Raw genomic sequence first — 12,282 nt, 5'->3', positions numbered from 1 at the left:
TACAGCAGCTGGACAAAGCACTAGTGAAACCCAGCTCCTTGGATCAAAGCTATCGTTACTGTATCACTTCGACAACACGACACAGACCATGTAGTTAAATAATTAAACCCAACAACCAGTAACCTTTACACTATCCACTCCACAGAGAAGCCACCAGAATTTACACCCAATCTTTGAAGCAATCTGGAGCAGGGGGAAAAAGAACAAAACACAACCAATCAAGCACACCACAAAAGCAACTTACATTTCGGCCATCTAACGTATGAGGTCTACTGGCCAGTACTGTTCCCACACAGTTGGGATCTTTAAATTTGACAAATCCAAATCCTCGAGACTGGTTTGTTGTTTTGTCTTTCATTATTACACAGTCTACAACTTCTCCATACTGGGAGAAGTAGCTACGAAGGGTTTCTGTTGAAAGAAAGAGCATATATTAAACAGAACCAGGTATTAACCTTACGAGGCTGCATTCACAATTACAAAGGCAAAATAGAAGCAAACAGCTCAAATTCACCTTTTGAAAGTGACTCAATGATTACACTTAACTTCTTCCTAAACAAGTGGTACACACCACTCTGATTTTCAGGTGTACAAAAGGAGCATTGCAGTGAAGCAATGGTAAATAAAGCATCATCATCTGAGCTGGCAAAAAGTTCAATAAAAACACTGAGAGAAAGTAGAAACCCGAAAGTGATTAGTGTATTGTTGCAGTCTCAATACAGAAAACTGTATTCATTAACAGAAGAGAGCAGCAAAATCCCATTCAAACCTTCCTGCCCCAGTACTGGCTGTTAAACAGCAATGTATCTGTGCTTTGTTTTGCTGCTCACAGAGGCCTGGCCCAACAACTGCAGAACACACAGCTTACCTTGTGTCGTGCTCCAGTCCAAGCCACCCACAAAGAGTTTTCTGCAAATGAAGTACACAGCAGTTTTAGGGTGCTACACTTCACCTTACTTAACACCAAAGTCAGCTATTCTGAAGAGGTCTGGTGGTGGTACTGAGGCCTCCAAACCCCACTAACAAAGTCCGTTCCTCGCTACGAGTCACTGTTCTTTGTGACAACCACCTCCTGTGCGATGAGGAGTCACATCACACACACACATCCGCTTTGCACACCACAACCATGAGCACAAGCTGCAAGCTCACTAGAGGAATATGTTCTGTTCTTTTATGCAAGAAGACAAAAATACCAGAGAAGCCCAAGTTCCTCCCAAATGCCTACTTACTTGTAGGTATTTGAGAAGGCAGTGTTGCTTGGAGAAATCATTACAGTAGAGAGAAGGGGGGAAAAAAAACCCAAAACAACTCACACTAAGTCCATTTACCTGTTCCTTTGGGGCATGAAGGAGTTCCAGCATGGAACACCCCATAGCTTATGAAACACGTACAAAGCATCACTGCAATTACTTGAAGAGTGATCCAAGAACAATCACAAAGTCATTCTACCTGGGTAGCCTTCCTCCACTGTGAAAACGGGATGTTTGGATTCCTGTCAGGGACTGGATCAGCAGTTCTGAGTTACTTACACAACTTCTCCCAGCAACAGAAGAAAACAGCTGCAGGGTTCATGCAGTTCCAAGTTAAGGACAAAAAAAAATCCAAAACTTCAGAGAAGCAAGCTGACAGAAAACCACACTAGCTTAAATACCCAAGCCCCTTCTATTAACTGCTTTAATTGCAGGTTAAGGAACAAGAGGTGTGCAGAGTCTTGAATCAGGCCTCCAAAACCAAGTTCAAAGAACAGCTGGGCTCTCCTGCAAGCGTTTGCTACCTGAACGTTACCAGAAAGAGAACTGACAACCAAAATGAGTTAAATAAGTATACCCTGCAAAAAAGACACTGGCAACACAGCTGCTGCAGCCCTCTGTGGCAGGTACTCTACCAAAAGTAACACCAGACTCTGAAGCTTACACATGTGACATCACTATCTGCTACAGTTAAAGTATTGCCACATGGAAAGTAACTCCAGCAGCTAAAGTTATTTAATACTAACTTAGACATACTAGGCATTGTAAGTGCATCTGCACCAAGATGACGTGGCTGACTCTCACATCCCAGAAGGACAAAGCCCAGTGGGAATCACAGTGAGAAGAAACAGACTCCACTGAAAGCAATGCTGGAGTAGATGCAGTGGTTGGATTTGGGCATCACCTGAAATTTCTGTACTTGTTCTCTAGCTGCATAATTGGGTAAAACAAAGCATATGAGTCTTTTTTCCATCTTCAGATCAAAAAAAAAAAGCCAAAGTCAGCCCTCGGGCTTCCTTGCCCCTGTGTTCTCAAAGTACTGACCTGGTAAAGAAAAGCCCTTAAACCTCCAATTAAAACAAAAACCCCTTCACCCATTTCTTTTACGTGCTACTTCCTCGCTCACCTAGAAAGACCAGTCAGAATCCCTTTTGTCTACCACTGCCTTCTAGCAAAATGAAAGCAAAAGCAGAACTACTAAGTTCACGTCGGAGACAGAAGCCAAGCTTGTGAGGCAAGTACTGAACAACAGAGTAGCTCTAATTCAACAACTAGTTGTGAAACCATTTTCCAATCTAGTTTAGAGATATCTCCAACTAGATGAGAAAGTCATGGCTAAAACCCAAATTAAACTTCATGCTTAAAGCTTCAGACAAATCTGAATCAACTCGTCTGAAAAGCGCATCCACATCTCTTACCATTTCATGTCAGAGCACGCCGAAGCACTTGGGTAAGGCACACAAAGAAGAGCAGGAGATGCCAGACTGCCTGCTTTGCAACTCTTTATCAACTACAGGGTGTGACAAAACTTCCATGCAAAGTAATTTACTCCATAATTAAAGGTTAGTTCAAAGCCACCTCAACACTTGGCCCTTTCCAGTAAGAATCACCAGCTCAAAAGCTCTTCGCTAATAGTTTCATGGGGCTGCACAGGCAAGTGCTGGGATAGCTTATCTTTGGAAGATGCCCTCTATTTCATTTGTCAGTCTTCAAAGGGAGGAATCATGTTCTGCTTTGTCTTCTACTTGCCCTCAGATCTATTTGAGCACAGCTGCTGCTGAGCTGAGGCTGGGAATTAGCACACCTTCACTTTACATGGCAAAAGGTGAAGTTCTAACAAAAAATTAACCTTCCTCTCACTGGTGTGTTTCAGGAGCAGCTAAATGTGGTCAGAGAGCAGCAAGGGCAGAGGGAGCATCAGAGAAGTGGAAGCCTTGCAAGTGGAAGGTGCCATGCAGCATGGCAGCTTGCAGGTGAAACCAGCAGTCCCTTTCCCCTTTGATTCGCTGCTCTGTGATACAGCATCATGGCACGACCCTCAGATAGCAGCCAAGAGCGACGAAGCCAATGCCTTAAGAGCGCAGGAACGTGGCACATGAGAACAAGGGGTGACTAAATTCAGTACTACACGGTACCCACAAGTCTTGTTCTAAGTTGCTACTTGAGAGGCGACGTAAATCTCATCTTTCAAAAAAAGAGACCAACTGCTAAGCCCAGATCAAAGCATCTTCTTCAGCAGGCCTGAAAATAACTGCACTGGCAGTAGGCAAAGTACAGTCTTCACTGCGTTGTAGAAGATGTAGGCTGCATCTGCTCCTGCATTATCATAATGCATCTGATAATGGCACGGGCAGGACACTTCATCCATTACCAGCCCGCTCAGCACACGGGCCTGGTTTCTACTTGCGTGTTCCAGGATGACAAAGTTTTTCTCTAGGACGGGGAAAACACCCACCTCCCTTTGCTGGCACAGAGCTTGCTCCTGGCACCAGCTCAAAGAGCTTATTCAACACCAGCCAGCTCTCAGCAACAGGTCGTTTTCTGGTAGCAGCCAACTTCACCCCACCGTCGTCACCACACTCAGGACTTCCTGATAGCTTCAGCTGGCCCGTTACTATGTTTCCTCACCACACATGGGACACACACACAAACCTCTGTGCTCTTTTCGGTGGCTTTTTGTTTCAAGAGAAATTTAGTTCTAGAAGGAAATCACTATCTCCCAATAAGGCATTTTTTTTTCTATGCTATCTAATGCTATATTCAGATTAAGGCTTTGATGTAGCCCACGACTGTGTGTTAGCCACGTTTTGGGATTGTTGAGGGGTTTAACTGATTTTGATAGCTCAGTATGGTCTAAAAACATCAGCTGCATTCTGACAGAACATCAAGCTGTCTGCAGGGAAGGACTCCCCGCAGCTAACAGTCACTGAAACCTTCCAGTTCCATTATTAATTATTTGTAGTCACCCTACATACATCCGCACACACAAAAAAGCAGGGTTGCCTAAGGTCACCTGCTGCAGCTGTATGTAAATACACAGCTTCTAACTATACACATGCTACAGCATGCCAAAAGCCAGGACGACGCTGGCCTCTGACTCCTCCACGGGCTGGATTGAACACACCAAGCAAATCCAAGAGTTAGCCAACCCCTACCCAGCACAAAAATCTAGACAAGCTATTTGTTGTAAAGGGGAGCTGTCAGATGCAAGACATCCGGATGGAGTAATGGTAGGTGAGTGTTTCCCCATGCTCAGCTTCCACCACCAGCCTATCTGCAAGGTCTTATGCATGCTGACTCCTGGCCTCCTAAACCACTTTTCTGTTCAAACAGTTCAGGGGCTGGTAGTGACTGAGCATGCTGACATCACTGTCCTCATACGTATTTACACTGCCCTCAGGAACACACACCTCCATAAAGCTACGGGCTGCAGCATCAGACAGATCATAGAATCATAGAATTGTAGGGGTTGGAAGGGACCTCAAGAGATCATCGGGTCCAACCCCCCTGCCAAAGCAGGCTCCCTAGGACATATCACTCAGATAGGCGTCCAGACAGTTCTTGAATATCTCCAGAGATGGAGACTCCCACCACCTCCCTGGGCAGCCTGTCCCAGGGCTCCCTCACCCTCACTGTGAAAAAGTTCTTCCGCATGTTGGTGTGGAACTTCCTGTGCTCCAACTTGCAGCCATTGCCCCTTGTCCTGTCCCCACAGACCACTGAAAAGGGGCTGGCTGCGGTCCATCCCCAGCCAAACGTGAAGCAGCTCCCCTGCACGAGAACACCAGTCCTTTCCTTCCCTCTGTGAACCATACAACCACAGGCACTGGGCCGTGAGACACCCACAGACACAGTGCACCTTCAAGCAGCAGCAGCAGCACTCCTCACAGCACTCAGTTCCAGAGTGGGGAGTGGAACGACGACTTTTCAGAAGTTACAGGACACACAGGAAGTTGTAGCCAAGTTTCATGAGCCCACGCGTTCGGCTTCTACTACTTCCTGACAGAAGTTTAATCGCTCATTTATTCTTTTCTGCTGTAAACTCATCAGTCACTGGAACAGCCAGTCAAGGAATTAGTAAGAAAGCACACATGGGTATTTTACAGGTGATGAAACTCAACTAAAACCAAAACCTCTTTGCCTACGTAAAATACTCTGGCAGTTCTGTAACACCTCTCATTTCGCACAGTCCGGATGAGCTACGCCCTGTACGACAGAAGGATCTCGAGAGCAGAGCTTACCTTCATTCAAAGTAGTCCCAAGCATTAGTTACAACAAGCAACACTGAAAGGGCCCCACGTGCTTGTATCGACACGACTGCAAGGCCCAGAGCCTTCGTAAGCAATGTTTTCCCTAACTTCAAATCTCTGCCTCCGAGAGCGGTTGAATTCGTAACTTCCTACGAAGACCTGCATCTCCTAACAGCTTTCAAAATAGAACTTCCTTCCCACAACTGTAGGCAGCTGTCTTAAAACTGCAGTTGGGAGTGCTTTTTGAGGGGCTGAGGGGGGAGAAAATTAACACCTCTGATTAAAATCTGATCCTTTCAAATCTGATTACAACTCAGGAGGATCAAAATCTAAGCAGCCTGCAGCCAGGCACAAGCTCCACGACAACCGGGCCTGCTCAGGATGGAAGGTGGCAATGTTTTGCCTGGTAACTCATAGCCCACACTCACCTACAGCTCTGGACCAGTGGCACGAAGAGCTCTGCTTGTTGGGTCTCTTGTAAGGCACTAGAGAGTAATTAAGGCCCAGGACCAACTAAAAGTCATTTCAAAGCAAGACCTAGGCACTTAAATGTGCCTCACACGATAGGCACCTTTCGTAGCAACACATTATGCTCCCAACAGTTATCCCACCTCTCGTGCATATGGCTGTACACACTAGGAAGGCACAGGGTGAATCAGTGGCTTACCATGCACCAGAGATCGCGCAAAGGCCATCCCTGGGTCACCTCCACTCTAGTTTCAGGAAAAGATGAGCAGCTACAGCACAGCACATGTTACCCCTGTGCCGAAACTCACACTGAAGGCTAAGCGTGGGGCCGGCTGCCTTTTCCTTTTCTTTTCTGGGGTTTTTTTGGGGCTGTTTTCGGTCCCGCTGTGCCGAGAGCAGCCTGGTCGTTTCAGAGCAGGGCACGGAAGTCGGCGCTGCGAAGCACCGCCTCGGGAGAGCCGAGCTGAGCCTCGCCAGGGCAGCGGGTCTGAAGAAGCCACAGGAACTCCAGGGGAAGGGGGTCTCTGAGGCAAACCCGGCGTTCTCTCCCCTCACCACTACCCCCCCGCCCGAAAGCCGGCTTTGCCCAGGGCGGCAGGCGGCTGTCAGCCGGGGAAAAGTTCGAAAGGGCAGCACGGGCGGCTCTCTCTGCAGCACGGAGCCGGGGAGCGAGGGGAGGCTCCCGGCCGCCGCCATTGTCCTGCCCGTCGCTGTGCGTGTGTGTCCGTCCGTCCCGCCCCCCTTCCCCCCCCCCCCCCCGCGAGGCGCCGAGCTCTCTGCCCCGCGGCCCGAGCCACCGGAATTAAAAGTCACCGGCGGGTTTTACACCCCTCGCCGGCCGCGGAGGAGGGAAGGAGAGGGTAAGGGATGGGGAGGGAAGCCATCGGGCCCCCCCAGGCCGGCGGTTCGGGGCTCCGGGAGGACGCGGGAAGCGCCGCGGGTGACCTTGGGCCGCGCGCACCTGCCGCCGCAGCCCAGCGCGGGCCGGTCACGTGAGGGGAGGGGGGGGAAGGAAGGCGGGGGGGGCACCCTCTGAGGCGGCGGGGCCCGGCATGTGCTGGGGGAGCCCGGCAATGACTTCACCCCCCCCTCTCCCTTCCTCCCCCCCCAACACATACACTCCGCCGCCGGCGGAAGCCCCAGCGCGGCCCTCCCCTCGGTCCCGTCCCCCCGCTTCCCTCCCTCCGCTTCCTCACGCGGCCGTCCCTCACCACACACAACACACACACCCCCCCCCCCGCCCCTCTCCTCACCCGATCTCGTCGGCGCCTCCCACGCTGTTCATGGCGGCGGCTCCTCGGCGGTACCCGAGGCCGCGCCCGGCTCTTCCCTCCGGCGGCGGCACCGGCGGCAAGCCGCGGGTTGTCGGGCGGGGGGGTCCCTCGCCGTCCGGCCGTTTCCCGTTTCCTCTCTCCTTTCCCCCCCCCCCCACCCCCCCGGCGCTCTCCCGAAGCTGCGCAACGGCCGCTCCTCAAGCTGCGTAACGGCCGCCCCCGGCCCGGCCCGGCCCGGCCCCCCCCCCCCGCCGCCGCGCGCTCGCGCTCCCTCAGCGCCGCCAACCGCCGCTGCGCGCGCACCTGCCCTCGCTACGGGGTCTCCGGGGCCGCGCCCGGGGAAGAGGGCGGGGCGTGGCGGGGGGGGATGGCGGGAAGGGCAGTCCGCGCGCCCGGCGTGCGATCGCGGTGCTGAGCGCTGCGTAACTGGCGGGTCCTTCCGCCCCGGATCCCTCCGCCCCGGGTCCCCCCGGGACGCTCACCCCCGGGGCCGGGGCCTGGCTCAGCACCGCCCGCAGACCCCGGGACCAGCCCTTCCCCCCCCCCCCATCCGCTGTGGCCCGGCTCTGCCGTGGGGCTCCGGGTCGCCCCCGTGACGCACGGCACCGGGCGCGGGGACGCGTGGGGCAGGGAGGGCCCCGGTGCCTGGAGCAGCGTGGGGACCCGCAGTGCGGGTACCGACACCGGCTGCGGCTCGGGGAGGGACGCAGCAGCGGGTACAGCCCTGGTGTGGGGCACAGCGTGGGGCACAGCACCGTGCACGGCCCCAGAGCATGGCACAGCCCTGGTGTGCAGCCCTGGCACAGCCCTGGTGTGCAGCCCTGGCATGGCATAGGCACAGCCCTGCTGTGCAGCCCTGGCACGGTGTGGGCACAGTCCTGGTGTGCAGCCCTGGCACAGTGTAGGCACAGCACTGCTGTGCAGCCCTGGCACGGTGTAGGCACAGTGCTGGTGTGCAGCCCTGGCACAGCGTGGGGCACAGCCCTGGTGTGCAGCCCTGGCACGGTGTAGGCACAGCCCTGGTGTGCAGCCCTGGCACGGCGTGGGACACAGCCCTGGTGTGCAGCCCTGGCACAGTGTAGGCACAGTGCTGGTGTGCAGCCCTGGCACAGCGTGGGGCACAGCCCTGGTGTGCAGCCCTGACACAGCATGGGACACAGCACTGGTGTGTAGCCCTGGCACGGTGTGGGCACAGCCCTGGTGTCCAGCCCTGGCATGGTGTAGGCACAGCGCTGGTGTGCAGCCCTGGCACGGTGTGGGCACAGCCCTGGTGTGCAGCCCTGGCACGGTGTGGGGCACAGCGCTGGTGTGCAGCCCTGGCACAGTGTGGGCACAGCCCTGGTGTGCAGCCCTAGCACGGTGTGGGGCACAGCCCTGGTGTGCAGCCTTGGCACAGTGTGGGCACAGCGCTGGTGTGCAGCCCTGGCACGGCGTGGGCACAGCCCAGAGTGGGGCATGGTGCCACCATGTAGCCCTGGAGCATGGTTAGAGCAGGGGCATGGCACCACACACAGCACCGGGCATGGCACCACGCACAGCACCACACAGAGCCCTTCCTCCATGCCCCTGGTTGTGCTGATTCAGCCCAGCTCCACCACACACTGGTGCTGGTCCTTCCTGCTCCAGCCACGTGCGGCACAGTGCAACCAGGGGGCATGGGGGGTCTGTCCGCTGCACCGGTGGCTGCTGCCCAGCCGTGCCTTTTGGCAGCCCCCACCTGCCCTGGCTCCCGATAAGGGATCCCTTTCACCCAGAGGGGCCCCAGCCCAATGCGCACACTCAGCACTTTTCCAGCCCCGTCTATTTAAAACCGGCCAGGAGCCGGACGGTGCTTTCCCTCCCCCAGCGCCGCCAGGCCGGACCGGTGGACTTTCCTCCCCGCAGCGGCACAGCCATGAGCGCCCAGGCAGCAGCAGGGCCCATCTTTGCGGAGGGCGAGGATTGCCGGGCGGCCTGGCGGGAAGCCACAGCCGGCTACGACGCGCCAGACGCCCACCTGGAGATCCTGGGGAAGCCGGTGATGGAGCGCTGGGAGACCCCCTACATGCACTCGTTGGCAGCCGTGGCGTCATCGCGGGGTAACGGGGACGCTGGGGGCTCCGGGACATGCCATGGGGCAGCTTTCCCACCAGCAAAGGCAGAGTTGGGGGGGGTGTGGGGTGGGACACACTGCTGGGAGCCCCCAAGACACCCAGTAACAGTGGGAGCAGGAGGCGGTGGCACTTGTGCTCTCATGTCAGGGTGACACATTCCTGAAAGGGGCTGGGGGCTGTGGGGAGCAGGGGGTATGCAGCCAGTTACAGGAGCAGAGCGTGGCTTGTCTGGGACATGCCGTGTCTCCAGCTGCGTTCCTCGCACGCCCGCGGAGGGTTTCAGCGGCGTCACTGCGAGCCCTTGTTTGTTCCCACTACAACTGCCCGGGGGGGTGGGGGCAAAGGGCCACTGTGGGTGACGGGGCCACGGGGCTGCTTGCCACGTCCCACCCCAGTGCCGGCAGCACCGCGCTTTCCCAACCCATGCCAAAAAAACCTCCTCTGAGGGAAAGAGGGAGGCAGTTTTGGGACTGGGGGAGCTCAGAGGCAGAGGGAAACCTTGGGGCTGGCACCAGCTGCCCCGTGTCCCCAGGGTGTCCATTCCCCACACCCAGCTGCCCTCTTGTCCGCAGGCGGCCGCGTGCTGGAGGTGGGCTTCGGCATGGCCATTGCTGCCTCCAAGGTGGAGGAGTTTGACATCGAGGAGCACTGGATTGTGGAGTGCAACGAGGGGGTTTTCCGGCGCCTGGAGGAGTGGGCCAGGACGCAGCCGCACAAGGTCTGGGGTTGGGGGGGCTGTGCTGGGGGGGCTGTGCCAGCGCACAGTGCCAGTGCTCACCGTGGCTCTGCCATCCCACCCACAGGTTGTGCCGCTGAAGGGGCTGTGGGAGGACGTGGTGCCCACGCTGCCGGATGGGCACTTCAGGGGTGAGGCACTGCACAGCTGAGCTGGTGGGACTGGGGAGGGGTGGTGGGCTGGGGGTCCCCACAGCAGAGCCTGGGGTGGAGGGGTCTCATCCTGTCCCAATCCCTGCCCCACAGGAAGCGGTGTGGGTAGGGGGGCACCCAGCCTGGCTCCCTCCCACTGCAGCAAGGATGGGACGGCTGCAGCCAGCATCCCTGAGGAGCAGCACCTTGCCCTGGGGAGCAGCACGTGGCTGCCTCTGGGGGTGCAATTTAAATAGGAAAAAATAGTGATGGGATGTGAAAGGGGCATATGACAACCCCCCCCAATCACCTGGGTGGGGTCTCCCCCAGCTAACGGGTGGTCTCTGGCATTCCTGGGCAGGGATCCTGTATGACACCTACCCGCTGTCAGAGGAGACCTGGCACACGCATCAGTTCAACTTTATCAAGGTAACGCAGCAGGGTGCAGCACCCACACCCCCCACAGCCCTTTGCGAAGCACCACAGCCCCTGGCTTGGGTGGGGTTTGGGGGGTGTGGGGGGGGACACAGGGCAGGGAGGAGGATGCAGGAGCTCAGGAGGCAGAGCCAGAGCTGGGTGCTGGTCTGCAGCCCCCCCAATGTCCCCACACCCTCCCTGCTGCCGGGACTCGGTGCCCTCCGGAATGCTCCCCACACACCGTGTCTGCGGGATGGCCCCAGGACGACTGTAGCATCACAGCTCTTTGTGAGGGTGCGGGGCAACATCCAGCTCTGGGGGGGACAGGAGAGCTCAGAGGGTGCCAGATGCTGAACAGAGGGTGCTGCACAAGGCGAGGGCAGGGTGCTGAGCCAGCCCCCGCCCCCAATTCCCCTTGCAGGACCATGCGTTCCGCTTGCTGCAGCCCGGTGGGGTCCTCACCTACTGCAACCTGACCTCCTGGGGGGAGCTGCTGAAGACCAAGTACACTGACATCGAGAAGATGTTTGAGGTGAGCGTTACTCCCCAGGCTGGGGAGAGCCAACCCGGGCTCCCCAAAGTCTGTGCACCTCCTGCATCCCAGGGTGCTTGTCCCACACCGTGGAGCAGCACGAGCCAGAGCTCCACATGATCGTGGCTCAGTGGGGATCGTTTGAGGGCAGGTCAGAGGGGTTTTGCCCATGGCACCCTCCCGTGTCCCCACGCACTGTCCTGTGTCCCTGCAGATCATGGCTTAGCAGCCTCTCTGCTTGCACCTGGGCATCTCAAACCATTGCTGCTCTTTCCCTTCCTTCCTCATCTCCAGGAGACCCAGGTGGGGCACTTGGTGGAAGCTGGCTTCAAGAAGGAGAACATCAGCACGACCGTGATGGACCTGGTCCCCCCCAAGGACTGCAGGTACTACTCCTTCCCCAAGATGATCACACCCACCATCGTTAAGCACTGAGTCCCCAAAGCTCCAGGAACCCAACGCTAACGAGGAGACACTGATGACCTGCTCTGTGAGGGGAGAGAAAAAGCTGTCCTTGCCCTTGATGCTCATGAGAGAAGATGGAAGCTGATGTACCTGGAGGCAGGAGATGGCTGGAGGCTTGGGCTGGGAGGCCGGGGTCTTCAGCAAACCACTTGGATGGCAGGACCACGGCCTCCCTGGCCCAGGGGGGCTCCTGGAGGGGTCTCCTGGGCTCTGTGGAGGAAGGTCCCACTCTGCGCCTGTCCCAGAGGGCGCTTCCCACTCAAGACTCACCCTTGTCTCCAAGTGACTCGAGAACATAGCTCAGAGCCTTTGGCCAAAGGGGCTCAGGGACGTTTCCCCTAAAACCTGGCTCCTGTTTAGAAATCAGGGGGTGCCTCCCCACACATGAGCCAGGGAGAAGCTGGGCAGACCAGAGGCCTTTCATTAGAATCCGACACCAGCTGCTGCCAGACCAACTCCCCAGTGAGGCTTCCCTGATCCCTGTGGCTAAAGCCCAGTGGGGGGAAGTTGATCCTGACCAGCCCCTTCCCCTTCCGGAGCGCGCAAATGACGCTTCCTCTCTCTGCCCAGACAGGATGAAACCCCATTAAAAAGGAACAAACCCCCCACCCACCGTTTCAGAGCCATTTCTTTGTCTTTCCAAAGCGCGGAGGGGGGGGGGGGGTG

General features: G+C 56.5%; 2 protein-coding genes across 4 annotated transcripts in view; one reads left to right on the top strand and one right to left on the bottom strand.

Annotated features, from left to right (window-relative positions):
* Positions 1–7,389, bottom strand: part of DAZAP1 (DAZ associated protein 1) — a 28,553-nt gene extending 21,164 nt beyond the window's left edge. For 2 of the 3 annotated variants that reach the window (XM_084276237.1, XM_084276238.1), the window contains exons 1-3: positions 7,222–7,389; positions 869–909; positions 245–411 (exon numbers count right to left, since the gene is read on the bottom strand). In XM_084276237.1, coding sequence (XP_084132363.1) covers positions 245–411; positions 869–909; positions 7,222–7,253 — 240 coding nt within the window. In that variant the 5' untranslated portion in view covers positions 7,254–7,389. Of the gene's footprint in view, positions 1–244; positions 412–868; positions 910–7,221 lie in introns of those variants that run through there. The other variant, XM_084276239.1, reaches the window with a different exon arrangement.
* A 1,681-nt stretch (positions 7,390–9,070) lies between these two features.
* On the top strand, positions 9,071–12,224 carry GAMT (guanidinoacetate N-methyltransferase). The gene is made up of 6 exons (XM_084276511.1): positions 9,071–9,320; positions 9,908–10,053; positions 10,139–10,202; positions 10,564–10,631; positions 11,041–11,151; positions 11,446–12,224. Exons 1-6 carry the CDS (start codon positions 9,137–9,139, stop codon positions 11,584–11,586), a joined length of 714 nt encoding a protein of 237 aa, XP_084132637.1. The 5' UTR covers positions 9,071–9,136; the 3' UTR covers positions 11,587–12,224.
* The last annotated feature ends 58 nt before the right edge of the window (positions 12,225–12,282 follow it).

The sequence above is a fragment of the Gallinula chloropus genome, assembly GCF_964237585.1.
Source record: "Gallinula chloropus genome assembly, chromosome: 28".
NCBI classification, from domain to species: domain Eukaryota; kingdom Metazoa; phylum Chordata; class Aves; order Gruiformes; family Rallidae; genus Gallinula; species Gallinula chloropus.
This window is presented reverse-complemented; position numbering and strand designations above follow the sequence as displayed.

Coding starts and splice junctions, on each gene's coding strand:
- GAMT (XM_084276511.1), top strand. CDS start 9,137: ATGAGCGCCCAGGCAGCAGCAGGGCCCATCTTTGCGGAGGGCGAGGAT. Junction 9,321..9,907: donor AGCCGTGGCGTCATCGCGGG/GTAACGGGGACG, acceptor TCTTGTCCGCAG/GCGGCCGCGTGCTGGAGGTG. Junction 10,632..11,040: donor ATCAGTTCAACTTTATCAAG/GTAACGCAGCAG, acceptor TTCCCCTTGCAG/GACCATGCGTTCCGCTTGCT.